Source organism: Dermacentor albipictus, chromosome 4, assembly GCF_038994185.2.
Source record: "Dermacentor albipictus isolate Rhodes 1998 colony chromosome 4, USDA_Dalb.pri_finalv2, whole genome shotgun sequence".
Taxonomy (NCBI): domain Eukaryota; kingdom Metazoa; phylum Arthropoda; class Arachnida; order Ixodida; family Ixodidae; genus Dermacentor; species Dermacentor albipictus.
The window spans coordinates 48,229,701-48,253,100 of NC_091824.1; the positions used below are offsets into that span (position 1 = coordinate 48,229,701).

Sequence of the window (23,400 nt, forward strand, 5' to 3'; positions counted from 1 at the left end):
GGGACGGCTTCGGCCTCGGCAGTGACCGCGACCTGTCGGGTTTTCCAAGGTACTCTATGGTTGGAAGCGACGACGAAGGTGCGTGACACTCGTCTACTCATTGATTGATTGATTGATTGATTGATTGATTGATTGATTGATTGATTGATTGATTGATTGATCATGAAACTCTGTCGCGTCAAATAAAATGAAAGTCAGGCTACTCTTGAGTCCTCGGATCTCATTGCCGACTTTGAATTACTGCGCTTAACGCGCCTTGTTCAAGTGCGCCTGAATACATTTATTGAGGGGCTGATTTGTCAGTGAAGGGGACTTACCGGCGTGCAACGTCGTTGTCGAAAAAGTGTCGCCAGTAGTGACGTGGCTAGTTACCTGCAGCCTTAGACTCTAATGCCAACTGCCATCGAGTAGTTTTCCCGTTAGTTCTTGTGGTCGGACAGATATAACAAAAATTTTTTTTTCTCCATTTTACAGCTTTGTAGCCTGTAAAAAAAGCCATGTTTTGTGTAGAAAGCAACCTTTCTTCGTAGTAATAAACATAGGGAAGTCCATAGTGGACAAAATGGATGGTGGTTATGAGTAGCTTAACTACAAATCCCCCTCCCCCCCCCCGCTTTTTTTTATGCGTTACCATAGCGAGTGTCATACTGAAAAAAATGTGTATTTGTGAAGTGTGGCAAGCCGGTCACGTCATATATATATGTATATGTATATATATGTATATATATATTATTGATGGTGCTCTACTCCAGACCGCCGTCATTTGCACTTTGCAACGTGGTTTGTGAACGCGGTTTAAATTATGAATCCGAGACCGGAATGAGGTGCGACGTAATGCCATCGAATTTATCCCTCACTTAGCGCTGTATTGCCACTGAGTTTCTTTCCTTTTCTTTCTTTCTTTCCTTTTTTTTCTTTTCTTGCCGTTTGTGTGAATATTAGTCTATTCGTGCCCACGACACTGGCGTAGTGAGACCACGTGACCTGACAGGGTGGTTGTTTCCTGTTGCCTTGCAGGCGATTTTTCGCTTCAGATCGGTAGCGTAAGCCTGGAAGACGATGCCACCTTTCAGTGCCAAGTTGGCGCTGTCGAAGGCGTAAAAGGCATCCGATCAAGAAGCGCACCTCTGACCGTATTTGGTGAGTTTATTTTGCTTCAACTTGCATGTTGATTAATCATTTAGATCATCCATTGAGCAAATGTCTATATGTACAATAAGGAGAAAGGCTAAGTTCAGACTAATACAGCATTCCTTTTTCAAAATACAATTTTTTTTGTTATTACGGAATTATATGTTGACTTCTAGAAGAAGAAAAACAAAATAAAGAAACAAAAGTTAATTTTTTTTTTTCATTTCAAGCCAGTAGCTCCGGCGCGAGTACGTCGGCCTGGCGTCACAAATTTCAAGATATATTTTTGCATACCGGCTGTTGTGGTTTGGTAAAAGTTCTCGGAACTTGCTAAGTTCAGTCTTTGGCTCTTTTAGAGTAGTCCATCTTTACCGATAAAAAAAATAACTAGACCCCAGCAGATGTCGGCCATATTTATGACGTCACGGTGGGCTGGTGCGAAAATACTGAGATGACGTCGGCACCCGCCTTTTGTTCCTGCCTCTTTCCTTGCTTACCAAACCTCTCTTCATGGAGACAACGTCTTTTATGGCATTCTAGAAGGGTAGTTTACCAATGCAACTGAAAATTTATTTTTCTTTATTATTTCTTTCTCTCTTTAATTAAGGCTTTTAAGTGTCTTTTTAAGTCTCTCTCTAACCTCCGGAATCGCGATGTGCTTCGTGCTGAAGAGTTGCGAGCTCCCTTTCTAATAAAGCAATGACCAAACAAGGGACGCTTCAGCTTGGGCTGAAATACGAAATAAACACTTCTTTCCGTTACGGCAACAACAGTGGTTGCTTTTTCTTTCTTTTTTTTTACTTCAGCTTCCAAGTTTAAGTTCGTTTTTATTCACTTCATGAAGACGCGGGCGTGCCCATGCTCAAAAGGAACAAACATCACTTGTAGTCTTCACAACCCCTCCCCCCCCTCTCCTTCTACCTCTAGACTAACGGCAAGAGCAATTTGCATTCAACTTCAGATCAAGGGTCACGACTTCAAACTCTAGGGCCCCGTTGCAGTCTTGAACTTTGGAACCGTCGCCTGTATATTCTGTATGCTGTAATTAACCTGAACCGTAATAATGAGATTGATTGATTGATTGATTGATTGATTGATTGATTGATTGATTGATTGATTGATTGATTGATTGATTGATTGTCACGACGGTGAAGGCAAGGCCTCCTTGACGAAACGGTGGCTCCAGCTCGAGGCATATATTGTTCGACTGTTGTCGATCGCTTAAAGTTCGCCCCCATCTTTTGGACTCGCTTTCTTGTTCGGCCTTCCTTGTTCGTGGGTGTTGCATTGCAGTTGTGAAGCGAAAAGAAGCAATCTTTACGTATGCGCAGTTTAAAACACTTCGAGCAGGCGATTAGAACGCCAGGAAAGAAGACTGATGACCTCAGCACTCACGTTTACATTTGTTTTTTGAATCTAGTTGTTGCCGCACATCGCCTTCAGTTGCGAAACTTTTCAAAGTAGTGACATGGACAGCGGCGGCTTGAAAGAAATTTTGAAGGACGGTGATTAGTTTATGCGTGATTGCGTAGGCACACTGCCTTGTAATGGACTCGGGTGTGACCGTTAACTTTATTTCGCTCTTACTGTCGTCTGAATGAAAGCTACGTTGGCCCTCTATGGTTGCGCAAGATGAAACAACAGCAAAAATAATGAGTGGGTGCTTTATAGACGCCGACTTTCAGAAGAACGGTGTAATAACGCGGATGCATCGCGCTTTTAATCCCGCGCAATTAAGTGTGCTCCGCGAAGCGCGGCCTTCTGAAAAAACAAAGTGATATAATCGCTCTCGTAAAAATTCTGTCTCGCTGTCTTAGAGACGGCTACCTGATAGCCGTAATTAAGCTCGTCGAGAAGGCGCGAGAAAAAAATTAAGTCGTAGGAGGCGAAGACAGCAAAATCTCGGTCGCAATTATTTTTTTTAATGCGTAAACGGGGGACGGGAAGGCTTGCGGAGCTAATACCAGTCAACAACTCACGCCGTGCCAGCCAGACGCCGAGTGGATGCGCGAGAAGCTTCCACGCCAACGGGAACGCGTGGAGCAGGAAGAGCAGAAAGAAGTATGACTCAGCAAGAAAACCCCACGCTCATTTGTGGTCGGCGCTGGACGACACCTCGGAATTAGCAGCGACTTATGACGCGTCACTGAAAGAAGGGGTGTGTATGGCGGGGGAGGGAAAGGGGGAGAGGAGCCAGCGCGCCACGTCTTCTATCCGGCTCCGCGTACCTACTATTACTACCTACTGTACATACAGCGGGCAAGGTTTCGCCCGCAAACTGTTTTGTTTTCTTTCTTGGTCGCGGCTGTAGTCGGTGCAGCTGCGCGCGCACTCTCTCCTTGTAAGTGTGCCACGGTTTCCCAGCGGCGCTGTCACTGTCTTTCGCGAAAATCCCGCGCGTCTTTCACCGCCGGCGTGGAGCAACCCTCGCCGAGGCGTGAACACAAATCCGAAGAGAGCGTCGCGAGTGGGAAAGGCCTGGAAAGACCCCGGTAGCTGGTCCAGCCACGAGCAGCACCTCCTCCCCTCCACCCCCTCGCGCACCAAAGTCCCGGGCTAAACTTTTAATGCTCGCCGAAGTGACGAAAAGGGGGAAGAGAGGAGGGGGGGGGGGTGCAGGCAGGCTGTGCCGCCGCCCAGCCGCAAAGGATGTCTCGCGGGGGAGGGATTTAAGGAGGCGCGCATTGTTCTTAATAGGCCCCTCTGGAACCATCGCTTCCACGTTCCTCCGTCGCCTCAGCGCGGTGGTATATAGAGCGCGGGCTTCTTCTGTGAGCGCGCATCCAATGCCGCCGACTCTTCGTCTTGTTTTTTCGTTGATTATTTTTTTTTTCGTGCGCCGACTTGTGCCACCAGGCATTGCATGCGGTAGAAGTTGCGCGAAAGAGCTGCAGAACAAGCACATTCGCGTCGTTCTGAGTCCATCCCGTCCCAGGCGAACTTCGGTGTTCCGGTGTCGACCCTGTGTAGCGGTGGCGGAAGGAGATGGAGGCCTCTGTCTTCTTCTTCTTCCTTGTCTTTTTTTTTATCCTAATGTACAACTCTCGGCGGACTTCCGCACTCGCTTTGCCTAGTTTGATGGTGTCACTGAGAGATGGTGTAGGCGGGAACAGCGTGTGCTCGAGCAGTCCAGCCCAAAGCTTGCATTGAAAGAGAGAGATTGACCCGAAAAAAAAGGCAAGAATGTTAATTTAGATTTCGTACGGCTTGCAACATTACCCTAAGAGAAGGAAACGAGCAGTCGGGAACTGCGAGTGAAATAAATGAATAAATAAAACGGCCGGGAAAATGTTCGCACCAGAATCGGGAAGCGAAATGTACCGATGAGCGCGTTAGCAGGAAGCGAGAGAGATGGAAGAGAGAGAAGGAAGGAAAGGCAGGGAGGTTAAGCAGACTGAGTCCAGTTTGCTACACTACACGTGGGGAGGGGGAGTGAAAGAGAGAGAGAGAGAAAACTTGTGTCTATACCGCACTTTCACAGGAAGCCAGACTGACAAATCCAGCTACGAGATGCCCGTCTGCAGTTTTCTGTACGCATGGCTAGCTAAGCTCTTTGATCCATCAAAGGTAGGGCATGCTTTAGAAAGCCGAGCGTTCGTTCGAGATTATGTCATTAGAGCTTAAACGAAAGGCAACCCATGACTCGCAATTACGTTGCTGTGCCTACAAGCACTTTCAGGATGTTCGCAGCTATTTACGTGCAGGTACAAGCCGCCCGCATCGATTCCCGGTTCGGTGAGAACCACCTTCGGCCCCCGCCGGCATTGTGCATTTTTGGTTAGTCAAGGTTAAGTTATAGCTTCTGCCCTGCCTTTATTTGTTGACGTTTCTGCTTTTAATGGCACGATGGTTTGTGGGCTGATCGATGGTTTTTCTTTTATAGGGGGAAGCTTGTTTGGCCTACATGTTTCGGTCGGAAGTGCTCGTTTTGCAACCGTGCTGAAACGGATACTCCACAAAAATGGTTTCCCTGTTTTTCGTTAGGGCATCGTGTTAGTCAGCGGACGTTGGTCGCGATGGCAAAGAGGCGTGCGGGAAGCGCTGATACTCTTATAACCTTCGCTGTTTTCTGTGCATCGATGCCGATTTCATCTTTACTAGGCGCTGAACGTGTTAAATTATTCACGCTTCGAATGGTGCTTCGTGCTTGATGCGTTTTACGTTGATTCACGATCAATTTTTTGGTCCCATTTAGAAAAGAAGGCAGAGCTGGGTCGGCGCATGGTCTGAACAATTTGCCGATTCGTGGCTCCTGGTGTGTAATTTCTCTTTTTTTCCCTCTTTTGTTGTTTATCGTCTTGACAATTAAACGATGCTAGCGGGAAAGATGAAGTTCGAATCATTTAATATGCGCGACAGCACCATTTGTCTCCATGCAGATGACAGGTACTCCATGAAGCCAAACTCATCGATAGCACTGTATGCGATAGTTCTTTTTTTTCCAATTCTTATTGTGTGTGTACTGTTGTGGGCAACACGCCAGGTAAGCTGAGTAACCTAAACCATCCAGCTTTTCGTCATACCTAATCGATATCGATGCTTGCATTGCCTGGTGCCGCTGTTTTGTCGAGATCCAAAGCGTATGACGTCATTCGTTGATTTCACAGCTGATAGTGAATTATTTGAGTTTTGGAGTGTTACGTTCCAAAACCATGATTTTAACGCGATAGCGGTAAGGAGCTCGTGTCGCAGAAAAGCCGGTGTCGTCGGCGTCGGTGTCGGTGTCGGCGTTTGCGGCGTTGACCGTGAGCGATAAATCACGGCAGGCGCTTCATAAATAAAAAGCAACTTCCAAGATTGGCCCGGTGGGAATCGAACCAGGGTCTCCGGAGTGTGAGACGGAGACGCTACCACTCAGCCACGAGTTCGATGCTTCCAAGCAGTGCAAACGCGCCTCTAGTGAATGCGGTGTTGCCTTCGAAACGAGCCGTGGAAAGTTATACTGCGGTGTATATCGGTAATTATGAACATGTAACATACAGAAGTCACAATTACACGAGTTGCGAAGTGCGTTTCCGCTGCATTTCTTCTGCGCTTTCCGCACACGCAGAGCCATCTTGCGGCAAACACAGAAGACCCCCTCCTCTCCATGTACGGCGCTGCCCCGACAGGAGGCGCGCCGCGCGCGCATTGGGACCGCTGCCAGGCGCGTCGCGGGACTCCCTCTCCCCTGACTACGCTTCGCCGTGCTCCCGGTTTAGATTACTATCTATCTCTCTGCCCGTGCCGATCACGACGTTTGGCCGGCGTAGATCGTTTCCCCTCCGAGACACCGAGTTCTTTGGTTCGTTCCGTTCGCTCAGGCGCACGTTTCGTTGCCGCGCCGAACGCTGCGTTGCTCGACGCTCACCGCGTGATAGGTGGGCGCTAAGTCCGATGCGGGGCGCATCGTAAGTGATCGCTGTGCCGTAGCGCATTGTCTTATACCCCTTGGCGGGTCGACGGGAACGCTGTCGCGTCACACTCTTGAAGGCGAAGCTTAAGCGTCCTCCAATTTTTTTATTATGAGGCACGCGGTGGTGGGAGACTCCGGATCAATTTTGCCCGCCAGGGGATCTTTAACGTGGCGCACCCATATGCACGGGGCACGGGCGTTTTTGCATTTCGACCCCATCGAAATGCCGCCGCCGCGGCCGAGTCTTGATCCCGCGACCTCGTGCTTAGCAGCGCAACACCATAGACGCTAAGCGGTCGCGGCGGGTACAACTGATAATCAGGACAGCGTTGTAAGATAAGAGGACTGCCAGCACACTTTGGCGCGCTTGGGTGTTACAAAAAGTAGAAAATACATTTTACTGAAGTCATTCTGAGTGCTAAGTGACATTATATCTTTACTCTTGCTTTCATATATTTATCAATGTTATAATCATTAAAAAATAAATTCCTCCAACAATCATTTTATACGTCACCCCATTCCCTTTACTGAATATGCGCCACTACCTCTTAATGCGAGGAATTCTTCGCCGATTTCAGCCACTTTTAGTCTACCTGTGCGTTAACCTCTTATGTCACGATGCCGTGGTAGTGGTTTTCTGTAAAGCTGGCTATATTTTAGGCTTATTGTCACCATTAAGAAGCGAGGAGGTTTATGAGCAGTGAAGTAAGAGCGGAGAAGTTTAAAACCGCCTTACTGTTGGTCTGTTTTCTCACGGTGACTTGACCGCGTATCGGGCCGCACTCACAAATGATGTTGTTTGTAAGTTCTCGTTGACAGTGGCCGGACGGCTTGCGCTAATAATACGTCCAAGGCCAGGATTGGCTGACGCTTGTTCCTAAGAGCACTTCTAGCTCAAAGACGTTTTTCTTTAATGCGGGCCCTTGTTCTTGTCGATGCAGTGCCTCCGGAACCCCCGAAGATCGTGCAAGGTGAATTTCTGAAGACGACTGCCGGCATGACCGTCGAGCTGACCTGCGAGTCCCATGCCGGGAAGCCGCCCGCAGAGGTAAGGAATGCGCGTGTCCCGTCATACCCTCACGGCCGGAGCGGCAAGCCCTAACTGGAAAGATTGAAGACGCAAGGTGTTCGAGGGGCATTATAGCGAGCAGACCTTTTCCCACTTCCCAAGTACAGTTAGCTGGAAATCATTGGCCGAGCGAGCCCGCGAAGTTGCGGCAGAAAAATACCTTATGTGTCTGAAAAAATAATATCTAAACGTTTCTAGCTGTCTAGAAGAATTGTAAACTGGGCTACTAGTTGTACTAGTTCGTAAAAAAGCAACCAGGCTGTTGATTCCCGCTGTTATTTGGAAATCAGGCGCTTCCGGTGTTCGTTCGCTTCGCGGGTTGAGGAGAAAGGCTATTTGGCTGCCGTTCGTAATTTAAAGGCCACCTGAGTACAAATTTTGCGAACCCTGTTCATGTGCAAACGACTTAAACGACCTTAGCGATATGTCGAACCTACCTGCAGAAGAAACTTAAAAAACAATTGATTGAAATGAAACATTGATGCGCAAAACATTAGGAAGGAAGGCGAGACAATCGACAGCGTCTATTTGATTTCATTACTGAATATTGTGGTGAGAGTTCCAAGAAATAAAACCATAAGCCTCCTAATGGGTGGTGTTCGTATGAAGAAATAATTTTATCCATCCCTTTTCCCGGTTTCTGCGCAAACGCGCACTAATGATGCCAGAAAGTCGATTTTTTTTTCGATAGTAATACAAGCAGTGCTCGCGCTGGTTCGCGAAGCCTCCTGTACGTCATGCCTCCAAGATGTGTAATCACCGAAACTTTTACTTGCATTAGCAAGATATTCCTCGTCTTTGCATTGATTCGTGTTATCTTGTCTGAAGCCTTTCGTGTGTCATTGACCTAGTCACATAAGGAAAAGAACTGAAAAACAGAAATTCACAGATGCCGATAGAAAGCTGGGAAGCAACAAACATCATTCACATGGCGCACGCGCGATGGCGCCACAATAGCGTGTCGCAGCAAACGCAGAAAAGTCACCAAGGCGCGTAGCGTCTCCGCAACCCGCGTTAATTCGTCGGCGGGGCACCTAAAGCGGCGACTGACGAGCAAGAGCAGGAGCGTCAGCGGCTACGCGTGAGAGGCCAGAACGTGCCTTCGCGAAGCCTTTCGGTACCAGCGTCATGTGAAGAGCATTTAGTTTGTTTTTATTGGACACCCCTGGCGCATTTCTGCCGTCGCCGTCGCCGCGATGTTCTGCATAAAGTCCAAGGGCGATAACGTCGTCGCATCGCGCCGTATGCTGTATCTGCGAGTGAAAGCCTGCGAGGGTGAGCGGACGATGGTGGCTCAATCTCGCTCGCGCGTGGGAAGAAAGGCGCTTTCTTGCGTCGCGTGCAAGGCATCTTGATGTGGAAAGGGACGGGCGTTTTACTCCTGCGGCGTCTGCATATGACGCGGGCGCGCGGGACCTATCTTGGAAGCGATGTGCGAATGGGACAGGGGCGCGGAGCGCAGACAGTTTTCTGTGCGCTGTGTCCTCGCCGCTTAGTTCGCGTTGAAGCGAGAGGCAGCACGAAAGTCACTCCGCTCGCTGCAGCTACCGCGCTTCCTCAGTCCCGCGTTTTGACAGCGAGTGTGCGCAGTCACTGAGTGAGATGTGTTCCATGTTTGCTTGTGTGTGCGCCGCACCACGCTTGTATATTTAGTTAGTAAGCGAATGTTTACAAGTTTACACGGCCGATAAAAGTACTATCGTTACTTCGTATAGCTGTCTACTAATTTGCTATCGCAATCAATGTTTCGCCCTTCGGGCGAAACCGCTGCTTTCTTTTTTCGGCCAAGCTCGTTCTCACGTAAGAAAAAAGAAAGTTGGCATTGTTTCGACACCGCGCGCACGTACAATGACGAATGCCCGCGCGCCGTCATGCCCACGGGCCTTGGGCGCATTTACATCATCCGCGCGTGTGTCGTCACACTCGCGGAGAACGCAGCCGCGCGCCACGGTACCGCGTGGATCAGCGAACCCTCTCGCCCCCTCCGCTATCTCTCCCTCGCCGTCTTTTCGCGTTCTCGTTCTGTCGTGCCTGGATATTTTTTTTTCTCCCGACGTGTATAGCACCTTGTAGAGATTCGCGCCGCACCGCGTGTTTCGATGGCAACCACATTTGTCATGTAATCAATCCCGTCCCTCCCACGTCCCTCCTTTCCTCACCTCTCCCAACTTCCTTCCCCGTGCTGGCAGCCTGGGACCTGGCGCAGACACGACCAGAACGTCGCACGCACGCTCGAGCGATTATAGCGAGGTAAAAAAATAAAAGGAAGAAAGTAATCGGTAAACAAACGATCATTCTAGAAGGGGGGTAAAAAGAAAGGCACGAGACAGGAACGGAGCGATCACGAAAGGGTGTAGTGTCGGGCGTCGGATCTGTACAGCCTGCCACCGCGACGTTCAATGTCTGTTCCCCGTCTGCTGACATTTCGCGGCGTTATTGTGCCGCGATATCATTCTGTTTCTCTTTTCCCCCTTATTGCTCCCTGTCCCTCTCTCTGTCCCCCTCTCTCTCTCTTTCTTTTTTACTCTACGAAATCACGAAAAGGGGGAGGCAAGCGGTTTTTTATTCGCTCACACGTACAAATTAGTTCGCGTGTCTTTCCGTCTTGCGCAGTTTCGTGAGCAATTTTTTTTTTTTTCCCCGCGCTCACCCCCCATCGCCGCCCTTTCTGCGTGCCTGGAGGCGACACGCCGATCCGCGTGCGTGCTCGCGCGCGTTCGATTTCGCGGGCTCGGTTCAAACGCGTGCCGCACGCCGGGCTGCGCCCGCCGACGCAGCTGGCCCCGAGCACGTAGACACTTCGCCGGCCGCGTTTCCAACTCGGTTCGGGACGACGAACGGGTGAGAAATCGGGAACTAGGGAGGAGCGTGGTGGGAGGGGGAGATAGGCCAGACAGACAAATCTATGCGGGGGGGGGGGGAGAAGCAAAAGTGGGAAGGGCGAGGGAGAGGCGTACCTATGAGGGAGAGAGTGAGAGAGAGAGAAACGGCGCCGGCAGTCGAAAAGGGAATGTGAAATATGCGCGAGCAATCACGGTAATGCGTGGAAAGCGATGCTTTTTTCCGCTCGGGCAATCGATTGGCGCGAATCCCGGAAATAATCAAGAAAGAACAATGGGAATAGGGGAACAGAAAGGAAGGAGGGGGGGAAGGTGGAAAGAGAGGGCGCGCGCGCCTCTTCGGAACTCAATCGCAGCGCACCGGGCGTGGGGCGCGCGTGGGTTCCGCTGCGACGGTTCGCTTGTCTCGTCTCAGGCACGCGGCTGTCGTCACGCCCCGACCGGTATGTACGGATAGATGGAATCGAACGAAAGAAAGAAATAAGCGAATCAGTATTGGGAAGGGCTGGAAAGGCAGTGATGCCTATAAGTCGCTCGTTTGGCGTGGCGCGACTTAGGTCGAAGCGTGTCGGGGGAGGACGTGAACGCGCGCTCGCGCCTCTTGCTTGCTTACTTTTTATGTTCGCCTACTTCCGCCTTCGCTTTTACCGTACAGCCTCCGATCAGCCAAGCATGTCTCGTGGTGGGCGCTCGGCGCCTATTCGTAGCGAAAACTTTTTCGCGCCGCAGAAGAAGAAGAAGAGGACGGTGGAGATGGATAGATCCTCGGGGCTTCTCCTTTAGCCCCAGGCGAGAGCTGAACTTTTGCGGTCTCGTGAACTTTAACCGCGTCGCCTCGCGTACGTACCACGTCGCCGTCCCGCTTCTTCCGCCTGCGTTTTGTTCCTGCGTTTTGTTCCTGCGCTTCCTTTTCAGCTTCCTTAAAACGCAGCTTCGCGCTTTGCGTTTCGGAGTATTGTGAGCGTCGGGGAAATTAAGATGGAAGGAAGGCGATCGCTTCCTGGTGTACGCCCGGACGATTCGAGTCGGGGTAAATTGGGGAAATATCGCTCGACCAGGCAGGCACTCTGAAAGCCTTTCTTCTTTTTTTTTTCTTTTTCTCTCCTGGAGATGAACTTTGTTCGGAATAGAAACCGACTCTCCACGTGTTGTAGAAAATGACGATTCGCCCGCGTCCTTTCGTCGAACCGGCTTAGTTTTGCTTAAATGAACACTGAAGTTACACCATCAATCAATTTATACTTGTATAATATTCTGCAAAAAAAAAAATTGCACTCAATTGGAGAACGAGAGGTTCAATATAACTGGAAAATATCAAGGCCCGGCTTTCCTTTCAGAAACTTCTTGCTGATACCTCGGCGTCAGTGTGACGACACTAATTTCAAAGTTTTCTTTTATTCCTCATGTTTGGGCCATTCCGGCGGGGGGGGGGGGGGTGAAGTTCGCATAACTTTCGGAACTGAAGCCTTAGGTTCCTATTAAATGAGTATTGTTCTGCTTTACCGATAAATGATCAATCGGACCCGAGCGAACGCTGTCTAAATGTTTGGCGCCGTTTCCTTAAGGTTAGCGCAACTGGGAGCGAGTGAAAGAAATTGAGAAAAACAAGAAAAAAACATGAGCCCCCCCCTTTCCCTTCCCGTATCATGTTTTTGTTTCCTATTCTTGTTCGTTTTTGTTTTTCTATTCGTACAGGGAATGTACAGTGAGGCACGTATAAATAGGAGACGCACTTGAACCGCGGGATTAAGTTCGACGACAGCCGGCTGTGCTCGCCGCTTTCGTTGCGGCTCGAGTGTTGCTTGTCTTTCTGGGCGCAAGTTCGCCCGACAACAAAGCTTTAAAATTCTGAACTTCCACTTCTGGATTCGTATTACTTAATCATTCTTTTTTTTTTCGTTCGATTGTAATCGATCGTTCTTTATCGTCCGTCTCACCAATTGGTCGATCCCTGTAATAGCGAGGGCGCGGCTCCGTGCAAACCAATGGCGAAGGGCATAAAGAATTGAAAGCGAGTAAAATTATCGTTACATAATACGGACCGTGGTAGTGTTTCATATATTCACAGGCGCAACAGCGCGACATTATATGGCCCAGCCCGTGAGAGCGCCGTGCGTGTGTGTGGGCTTGTGTGTGCTTGAGTTCGTTCGTGCGTGCGTGCGTGTGCATGTGTGCGTATGTGTGCGTTTTGTGTGTGTATGCGTGTCATCGGGTATACGGCGAGAGCGCTGCCTTTGAGACGTCAGCTCGCGGTCTAAAGAGCCCTCCTCCCCCCTCCCCTACTTCCATGGTTGTCTTAAGAGCGATGCGACATTACTGACGCGGTTCTAACCGGATGTTCTCCTCGTCGCCGCAGCTGACGTGGCTGGATGGCAGCGGCAACGTGGTGACCAACGGCGTCGAGTACAAGACCGAGCCCATGTCCGACGGCAAGCGGGCGAACGCGGCGCTCACGTGGACGTTCAGCCCGAGCCGGGAGCACGACGGCAAGACCTTCACCTGCCGCTCCGAGAACAAGGCGCTCAAGCAACCCATGCTCGCCACCATACGCATGGAGGTCAAGTGTGAGTACATGTGGCGCCCCATTGCTGGCCTGCCGCGCCTTTTGTTCTTTTTTCCCCCTCCCCTGTCGGCAACTGAATGGCATGCACCTCTCTCTCAATAGTATACGGAGCACTGCTCTCGTAGCCAGATCGCTTGACAAGGCGCTGCGATAGAGCCGCCCCTGTACGTCGCTAGCGGAACTCTGAAGCTCCGGAACACGTGGGCGAAGGTGGTTTGGATTCTTAGGCTCTTCGTTGAAGCAGTGACGTCACCTTATAAAATTTAACTTCTTTGTTTTGTCAGTCTGTGAAAAATCATTGGCCCTCGTGCGCATTTACTGCGTGTAAATGTTTTTCTTTCACTTTCTTTTCTTAAATCCTTTCTACCCGTTTTTCTACGTCCCCAGTACAGGGTAGCCAACCGGAGATATCCTCCAGGTAGCTCCCAGTTTTTTTTCTTTACTTTTATTTATCTCGCTATCTCTCTCTGCTACACGCAACCGTGATTTGCGAGTTTGGCGCTCTTTCGATTGGTTTCTTCTTCTTTTGCTTTATTTTCGACGACACGCGGTTTCGAAGCCTCGCACCAGCTATAGCCCAACGTCGCCTGTACGTAATTTGTATAACCTATCTGTAGCCCGCACAGGTCTGAATTGAGGGCCCCTGTGCGTGATTTTTCGTGAAAGACACCGCGCGCGGTCGATAGCCTCGTCCATCCACACGTCGTTCAGCTTCGGTATTTTTTTCTTTTCAAGAAAAAAAGAAGCACGTCGTGTACCAAAATTTGCTTTCTCGAGTTCCTATGCAGAACATACACGCATACGGTGCTCGTAAACGAGGGTTGCAAAATACCGGAAGCAACGTATGCGTGGCACCATGCAAGGAAGCACGCGTCGCGTTGGTTTTATAATTTCTCCTTTGCGTACCGTGTGTACATTTTGCCGAAAGAGATGCTTTCACTTCCAATAAAGGCTGCCGCGCTCCAACTCCACCGAAAGATTCTTCAAAGCGTACGGAAGTGTCAAAGGGAAATAGCGGCTTCGAAGCGGAACTGGGTCACAAGACGTCGTTGCTGCTGAAGTAAATTTTCGATCACTCTTCTTGGCTGGCGCCATCAGGTGGCACTGCCTATTCTTGCGCGTATTCGGGGATTACAGACTGTTAGCAGTAAGAGAAAGAGACTAAGTTCGAGTAATGTTGTTGCCGCGCTAAAAGCGTAAATAAATAAATAAACTCTAGTTTTTCAAAAGCGACTCTTTTACTCGGCGCGTTGATTACTTACAACACATTTCACGTCCCTGCTTGATGATGATGATGATGGTATGAGTGCCTTCTTTCCTGAACACATATACTTGCCGCCAACTATCTAAATTTGGGGACACATTCAGCATGCTTCGTGTCGCTTTCCTTATTTCCACGCTTATAGAATCAACGTACCGATATCCATTAGCCACCCCATCGCCCCACCCCTAGTGGTATGCTATGAAAAATACATCGGTTACCTTTTGCCAATTCTTTTAATGCGGACAGCATTCCCTGCACTGTCGGACCAGTTTTTCTTTCCGGCTACCTGTGTAACTATGTAGCCAAATATATGGGCCGCTCAAGAAGATGGTTTGATCTAAACATGTGGCGCAATCCCGAAGGTAGGGCAGTCTAAAAGAAAAATATGGTTCGTTCCCACGGGTATGTGTCACCGGGTACGTGATACTGGTTTGCACCACAGGGTATGTGCAGGTCTACGGTGAACCTCTTACACGCCAATCTGGGCCATCGGGTAAACGCCATTGCGCATGCGCGTACTTCGTGGCAACTCCGCTAGATGGCGCAGCGTGTCCGAAGGGAAGCGCGGGAGTGGAGCCCGGCTGCAGTTCACGCCTCACGTGCGACGTGGTGCGGCTATACGCGTACTCGGCTAGCCATCGCTAGCCATCGTAGATGAGTTCTGCCGGAAAGTTTTTGTTGCGTCATTATAGTTCGGAAGATAAAAAACGTGATATCACTACGCCAGAATTTTTTTTTAAGGACGACTCACTGTTTTTAGAAGCTTTTAGCATGTTTACCGCAGCGTCGACACGGTGTATCTTGACGTGATGCGGGATGTCTAAACCTGAGAGAGAGCAAAAGGTCGAGGCGTGTCTGCAATAAGTGAGCGTCTTGTCTGGTTTTGTATTTATCGTTTTCTATTTTCTGTCTTTTTCTCTCTTTTTTTTTCTCAATCGATTGATAAACGTGTAGTGCCCAGAGTGGCCCGCAGTACGAAAGACACGAGGTACTGCGAAAAGGTTACTTCGCTGATGGCATTTTGAGCCAAATTCGCTTAATCGAGTTTTGAGGATACACGTTGGAGCGCGTAAATATAAAGTGAAATTCGTCTCGGGAGGCCCGAGTAGCGAAGGAGCAACTACTAAAGCTTGAGGCGAAGCGAGAAAAAAAAATAATAAAATGCCGAAGCTAAGCGGTTATTGAACGAGCGGGGTAGACAGGGATAATAAAGGGCAGGCGAAGGAAAGAAATATTGAACGTGGCAGAGCGCAGTTAGATTCGACCAAATGCGTTGGTTTTGATTCGATTACATTTCCGAGTTCTTGTGTTACCTGTCTTGAGTCTTATTTCTTAATTTATCTTTTTTTTGGGGGGGGGGGGGAGCAGCATTTTATTTTTCGTTCCCGTTTTTGTAATACACTGTGCCACCGTTCAATGGCTCCGCGAGAGGAAAGCACCGTCGATTGTTGTCGCAGACACGAATAAACGGGTGGCCCAGTGCGTCTAGTGGCGAGAAGAGAAATATAGCCGTTCCCTTCTCGCGCTGCGGTTCCTTCTTTATCATTTTTTTTTCCGAGAATGTGCGGGAAAGCCACTTCTAAGCAAGCTTATCGGCGTTGGCGGTATCAGAGTCTGCGCAGAATAAGAGCGAAACGCGCAAAGCACGACGGGAATTCCAATTTACCCGCAGCGCACACCTCTTCATGCTGCCTGTCGGTTTCTCAGCATCTTTCTTTCTTCCTTTCTTTCTTTCTTTCTTTCTTTCTTTCTTTCTTTCTTTCTTTCTTTCTTTCTTTCGAGCGAAGCAGCCTCTTGACGTAGGCCCAGGGTTTCGCTGCTACTTGCCGACTTACCTTGTTATCTCGGATACCTGTTGACCGATGCGCGAGTGTCCTACGTCGTATTTGCGTTGGTTCTCGTTCGCCATGTTTTGTGAATGGATGCCATTCTTCTTGCCGTGACACTTGGCCACATGTAGCTGTCCGCATCGTTTCCTTTTTTTTTTTGCTCCGTGGGTTCTAACGTTACTCCGCGTCTATTTATTTTTTCTTCTTTTTTGCTCCGTGCGTTCTACCGTTACTTTCGTATACGTTCTACCTGGTTCCTTGTACATCTTCTGCGCTTCCCTGAATAGAGACGGCAAACTCTCGCGAGTGTATGGTGTGTCTATCGTAAAAGCCAGGGAGGCCCTGTGTGCACGTTGTGTACGCAACTTGTGTGTGTACACTTCCTGGATTCCTGGATGCAGAAACCTGTATAACCGTGCGGCAGACCAGCGGGCGTGCGGATTTTGCCGGAGCGATCTCTCTCATTCCTCGAAATATTTTGGAGATACCGAGACACAAAAAAGAAGCAAATAAGATTGGCTATATATATATATATATACGGAGTCCTCTACTGACTCTGCTCCCAACTCGATACTGATCGAATGTCCCGGCAGATGGAACTTTAAGATAGTTTGTTGCGCTGTAGCGGCGGCGCAGTGGCAAGATGCGGTTATTTCGGGAGGTGCCAGGAGAACGCCTTCATTCGATTTCGAACTCGCCACGTCGTTCTTCACCGCGGACGGCACCTCTGCAGTCGCTAAAGCCGCGCCGTTCCCTTTGCGAATGCCAGGTGTCCCGTCTCTCACTACGTCCCAACGCCGTGACTCGCAATCACGTGCCCGCGTACGCGCCTGCACCTTTTAGGCGATGGCGTCGTAGTGAGGACTAACCAGTTCATTTTCTTTCCTAAATTTCCTAAAAACAGCTCCGTCTCCGTGTGTGTGTTTCTTTCTACGTCCTCGTTCAGTCACGCTTACACATTCTGTCTTTGGTAATTTAGTTAGTCAGAGAATGTTTACAAGTTTATACGGCCGCTATATTTAGTATCCTTACTTGGTACAGTTAGCCACTAATTTGCCATCGCTATCGGTTTTTATGTGCGGCGTTGGGCACGTACTGTCTTTCATTGCGTATTGCTGTTATCCAAGAAGCAGCAGCCAGTGCCTTTTTTACAGGCTTTAAAAATTCCTTAACATATTGTATTCAAAAAACCGTCTCGGACCATTTTAAGTTCGCGCAGTTACCACCGCCAATAATGCCGTGCCAGGTTCACTTCACTTTCGCCATGACCTCAAACAACTTTCAGCGTAGTCGGCTCTTAGTGACTCAAAAGGGGCGTTCGTGGCTAGCACCAGGTTGAGGCTATTCCGTGTGGAACCCAGCCTACTTTGGTGCTCGCTGTGAGATCATCCCTATCTTACCAGGGCCTCAGTCACGCTCTCCGATCGCTTCTCGTTTTCGTTTTAACGTTTAGCTGCCACCTTTCTTTTGTTGTGTTATTTCCGCATTGCCTAACCGCGTTTCCTATCTTTCGGTGCAGATCCCCCTGATATCACCTTGACGGTGGAGTCCGACAAGATATCGGAGTTCGACGACGTCCGGTTTCACTGTCAAGCCACGGCCAACCCGTCAGACATCGTGTACAAGTGGTACAGGTAAGATAAGCTGCTGCCCCTCGCGTCGATTGGGGAGCAATCTATTACTCCTTTGCCGGAGACTGAATTGAAATCGATTCACCCGGTACTTTTTGAGAGGCGAATCGACGAAGTTTCATTAAAAAATATGCAGACGCGAGACGGTCGATTGTTTCTTCTTTCTTCTCGTTAAAAATTCAGTCATCTCCCTGTCTTTTCTTCTTCTGATTTTTTTTTTGTGTTCGAGCCGGAGAAAGAAGTATTGAGTGCACTTGCTTTGACCGAGTCGGCCTCCTCCTTTGATGGCGCTCTTAGTTGCATGCATTACCCTTGCTACGCATGGCAGTAGCCCGCACAGACACGTGCAGGCAATGAATCGATCAGCTTACCGCTATCGCTCGAGTTTACTTTGCAGCGTCACGTCAGCGCGTGTCGAGTGCTTCTTGATGTTCGCAAACCGATAGACGCGCTCGCGACAGCGAATAGATCGGACCCGCTGCACCAGAACGTGCGTGCCTGTCGTTGACGCGTGTGTAGAACGCGTGCAGAACACGAGGCAACCAAATCGCGCGCCAACTCTCTTGTACACGACCGCCGCGGACAGGGCGATTTTCCCCGTTTTTTACGGGGAAGGGTCTCCGCCGCAAGTGATTTCCATCACAGCCCTGAGGCTCCCCGCTTTCGTCACCCTTTTTTTTTATTCTTTCTTTTTTTATCTCTTGGTCGACGCGCTATCTGCGGCAAACGACTCCTAGCTCAAGCTCCGTGCGCAGCGGATTTCGCAAAGGAAGAGATCACGCGGTGCGTACAGACACACACGCACACGGCCCCTGTACTCCACGGGGTGCGTGTGTGCTGTACGCGCGGCTGAGCGGATCGGGGCGTTGACTTTCCTTCTGAGTGGCGTTAATAGTTTATATATGAGCTGCTCTTGTTTTCTTTCTTGCCGCGCTTGCTCGGCGAACCTCCCAAAAGTGCAGCGCGCACAGCTGCTGCGCCCCGCGGAGCAGAAAGAGAGTATCTTAACGACAGGGACGTGCTTTGAAATATTCAAAAGTGTCGCTTCGTCGTTCCCGACCGAAAGGTGCCTCCCTGCTTCCCCCCTTATCCCCGACGCACTGCATTGCGAATGCGTGAGCAGCAGCCGGAGCATTCGGGAGAACAGCGATCCCCTAAAGCAGTGTGTGTTAGGAGGGGGGAGGTGGGGGGGAGGGCTCTGCGGGAGGGTGTGAGGAACAATGAGGGTCGGTGGGGATAGGAGAGGGGGGGGGGGTCACTGCTTGGCCCACGCAACAACACAGGCTCCCGCTGCGCCATTGAGGTTAGCGGGAAGGGCGGGCCAGCACTGAGTAGGCATTCGTCGCCGTGTCTTGAATGCAAGATGCAAACGCTTTGCGCAGGCCACTCGCGTTTGTCGTTGCCATCGCGTGTAGTTGCGCCGAGAGAGCGGAGGAACGCGCCTATGCGTCGCAGTTGCCGCGGGAGTCGCTGTTACACCATTGCACGCGCGTGCGTACGTGTGTGTGCGTGCGTGCGTGTGTGACGCGCTATGCTAAACGAGAAGGCGCTCGCAAGAGACGAAAAACAAGAAAAGAGCCCGATCTGGTAATGTGGGAACTTTCGACATGCCACGCGCTTCCGAAGTTGGAAGCATAATGGCGCGCTCGACGCGCGCCCATGTGCATGACTCTCTGCCGCACCGGCGAATTAATGACCACGCGAAGCCGTTTCACTACGCCCGATGGCCTGTTCGCGGCGAAAGGAACGTGGCGACGAATATGTAACCGGGGCGTGTTAGGGGACTGAAGCAATGCACAGGTGTAGCGGCCGTTATGGTGTTTTGTGAATGCATCGCGTGCTCTTCTCATCCCTATACAAACGCTTGTCATAAAACTGAAATGCGACTGCCTGATTATTCTGTCATTACTCTTATTTTTTTCTGTCATTTTTTTTCTTGCGCTACTGTAAATTCGCAGCAATCAACTAATCAGGTGAATCTACAGATTTGTCGTTCCTCCTCCAAACGATTCGTTTTAATAGGCGCCGTCGTTTCCTTTTTATTTATCAATTAGTGTCGATGAATTGTTTTAACTCGACCTCACATAGATTAGATAACTTAGAATTGAAAGGTCAAACCGAAAGCGTTAGCGGACGGATTCCACTCGTACGAAATTCCAAGGAGCTTCAGCTATAGTATCAAAGAGCTTCATTTTAGTATAGAGTATAAAACAGGTACAATGCTCACATGAATGGTAAAGATTCATTGTACCTGAGATCACTCCGCCCAATTTTTGACTATTATAGCGCATTTGCACTCACTAACTGCACTTATCAGTACTGTATTGCGTTTTTTTTTTTATGAGTTGCGGTTCATATCTTCAGACCTTGGCACTCCGTCTATTCCATATCTCAGTCCCGTATACCTCCCGCTTAGGCCACGACGACCACTCAACGTTCGCAACATCGGCGCGACATCGCGTAACGTTGCGCAGGTCACTCATTAACAAAACCAGGTTAGGTTGCCTTTAGACTTTTCAGACTACTAAAAAGGGCACCACGTGCGCGCGACCGTGGCCACGTGGGGGGCTGTTTCCGTATGCACCCGGAAATTCACCCAGCAGTCGTGGTTTACGGGGTCTTTCGCACAGATGTTCTAGGCCCTGCAAGCGTACCTGGCGAGATAACTGGCACTGATGTGTCAGCACGACACCTGCGACTGCTACCCTTCGACTATTCTTGCAAGGTTGCGTGTTGTGGCGCCTGGCGGTGCCAGCTGGTGCACACCGCCGAGCGTGCAGCTGTGGAACGCCATGCATGCTTCATTGTCTTTCGGAGGCCAAAAAGCTGGCGACAAAGCCAAGCGTAACCTCAATATCTCAAGATGATTGACAAGCGATTATGTGTCGCGTCTCCGTCTGCTCCACGACCTGGAGCTAACAAACGAGACGAGTTCTGGGACTCCATACTGTAAAGGGGTCATCGGCCATGCGCATTCTAGTAATTGCTGCAAGGAGCCTACGCCGACGACTTCGCAGGAACAGCGTCGATCCCAGTTTCACATGAAATTTCGTCTTCGTTGCATCGAGGGCGGGTCGAAGGTTGGACACCGGAGTCAGGCGGGGTGGTGCGACACCGTGTGTCGGATTTTTCAGACTGCGCGCCAGTTACAACTGGCCGAACGGAATTTAAGTTGAATTGAATTCTGTGGTTTTACGTGCCAAAACCACAATTTTGAGTATGAGGCACGCTGTAGTGGGGGACTCCGGAATAATTTCGACCACCAGGGAATCTTTAACGTGCCCCCAATGCACAGGAAATGGGCGTTATCGCATTTCGCCCCATCGAGATGTGGCCGTAGCGGCCGGGATTTGATCCCGCGACCTCGTGTTTAGCAGCGCAATACCATAGCCGCTAAGCCACCGCGGCGGGTATCCGATTGGCCGAGGAGACAGACATTGAATTCCTTCAACGACCTAAAGGGGGAAATGAACTGCTTAAAAAGCGGAGCTAGGGTGTTGGAGAGGTTGTGCTGAGACAGGTAAAGACTTTGACATGAACGACTCGAAGAATCATGGAGTCGTTCTCGTAAATCATGATCTTGTAAATTTGTGCATAAAACTTGTCTTGTCATCGCTCCGACGTCGCTCTGCGCCCCTCTTTCTCTCGGCACCTGGCACGCCATCAGCCATGGAGTCTTCGTGACCGCTCGGACCCCTGACTTCACAACAGCATAGCTTTCCGTATTGCACGCGGAGCCGGCCAGTCACGTTTGCCGTTCATTGACGGGGCTATAAGTATTTATATGCGGTTCCACATCTCGGGGAGTGTTTGGAAGATAGCTGTGTAGCGAATACGTAACATCCTCCTCCCCCCCTTTCCTGACGGCACCTACGGGAAAGAAGATGGTGAAGCCAAGAAGAGAACGCAATTTCGGAGGCACTTTCGGTGCGCGCACTTCAGCGGCTACTTCGATGTCGGAATCCCTCCAGCAACCCTTCGCCTCTTCAGCCGCCTGCGTTTCTGCCCTTCGCTTCTCATTTATCTCTCTCTCTCCCTCTCTACTTGTCTGGTGGAAGGGCCGTTCGCGACGGCCGAGCAATAACGGAGCGATGCTCACGTCGGCCTGTGCGGGAAAGATCTCGCCGCTCCACGAGCGAGAGAGTTATATATCTATATATACGGCGATTCTCCCGCGCCTCTGCCGTCAGCGCCCGCCGTCGAACGCCGCCGCCGCCGCCGCAGACTCGGGCAAACGGAATCGGTGAGCGCACGTAGAAGGCAACAACAAATCGCGCCGTTCCTTGCCTCCTTTCTCCCCTCGACGCCCTTTTCATTATCGCACCTCGGGGATCGGCGGACGAATGAGCCAGCTGCCTGTCCCGGAAAAAGGCCCGCGCTGTGTTGGCGGCGAGTCGCATTCATCAAGCGCGAGAGGGGAGGAGGAGTGGACCCGGGGGTGGTGGCCGGCGGGGTTCGGGCCCCCGTGGCAGGATCTGGAGGCGCGATATTGCCACCGAACGCATCGATCGCCGCGCCGACCGAAGCGGACACACTCGCATTCTCCATCTCGAGTGGTGCTGCGGCCGAGGGGAGTGGGACTTTGTGAAGAGCACAGCAGCGGTAGGGAGAGAGAGATGAGAGTCGAAAGCTATGCGTGAAGCCAGCACCAACGACGCACCGCCGGAGCATTGGAAGGTGTATATGCTATACACCACGGGCACGGAGATTGTGCGCGAGGTCGAGGTGGGGGGGTGGCTAGGAGAAAGGGGGGGTGGGGCGAGGCGGAAAGCTTTCGCGGGACGCTTCATGTTTTGTAATGCTGATTATCCATAGCTCTCGCTCGTAAGTGCTGCTGCGCGTGGATCGAAGCCGCTTATTCGAGCACCGCCATCGATGCACCTTCTTTTCTCCTCGTCCCGCCGAAAGGGAGGTGAGCGGCTGGAGGGGGAGAGCAAAGGGGGGGGGGGGGTCTCCCTTTTGTGATTGCTAAATTGACCCGCATTTGGCTTGTATACGCGCAGGAAGCGCGTTAAAACGTCTGTTTCGGGACAGATAGAAAGAAAGAAAGAAAGAAAGAAAGAAAGAAAGAAAGGGGCAGGAAAATTGAGGTGAGGAGGAACCGACAACAGATGCGACCGGCTTAGAGCCGTAGCCCCGCTTGCGTCGCGTTTAGATGTTTTCTCTCGGTTCCGCGTTCACTTTTCAGCGTGCGCTCACACACACACGCACACACGCTCGCGCGCGCGCATGAATCGGCACCGATTACTCGGCGGCAAGGCGAAGGCGCGCCGACGGCTCGCGCTCTCAACTCGGGCCCGGCGTCCGCGCTTTCCGAAAGCCGTGTTTACGGCGATGCATTTGGCGATTGGAAAGACGCCGAGTTTTGAAAGCTTTATTTCTCGTTCCGCGGTACATGCGCGCGCAGATAGACGCGCACTCGCGCTTCGGTACGCCAGGTGGGAAAGCCAGAAGCAAAACACTGGCGCTTGCCTGCTCACTCACCCACGCGCCGCCTCGGGGAGGGGGAGAGCGGGCGGAGTGAGTACGGCGGCGAGGTTTGCCCGCGCCGCCGGTACTCGACGCACGCCGCTGCTGCCGCATCGAGATGCCATTTCCTGATCAGGGTTTGCGTTCTTTTCGCGTCTGGGCCCCACTGTCACTGAAGAGCGCGAAGACCGTGTGTTTTTTTTTTCTCT

The 23,400-nt window shown here is 50.7% G+C and overlaps 1 protein-coding gene across 6 annotated transcripts in view; it reads left to right on the forward strand.

The window, feature by feature from the left end:
- LOC135915395 (irregular chiasm C-roughest protein-like) overlaps window positions 1–23,400 on the forward strand; it is a 407,803-nt gene that overhangs the window by 365,077 nt on the left and 19,326 nt on the right. For 5 of the 6 annotated variants that reach the window (XM_065448440.2, XM_065448443.2, XM_065448444.2 and 2 more), the window contains 5 exons: window positions 1–78; window positions 1,018–1,140; window positions 7,468–7,574; window positions 12,792–12,999; window positions 17,611–17,725. The exon at window positions 1–78 is cut by the window's left edge and continues 117 nt beyond it. In XM_065448440.2, the coding sequence (XP_065304512.2) occupies window positions 1–78; window positions 1,018–1,140; window positions 7,468–7,574; window positions 12,792–12,999; window positions 17,611–17,725 (631 nt within the window). Of the gene's footprint in view, window positions 79–1,017; window positions 1,141–7,467; window positions 7,575–12,493; window positions 12,536–12,791; window positions 13,000–17,610; window positions 17,726–23,400 lie in introns of those variants that run through there. The other variant, XM_070536925.1, reaches the window with a different exon arrangement.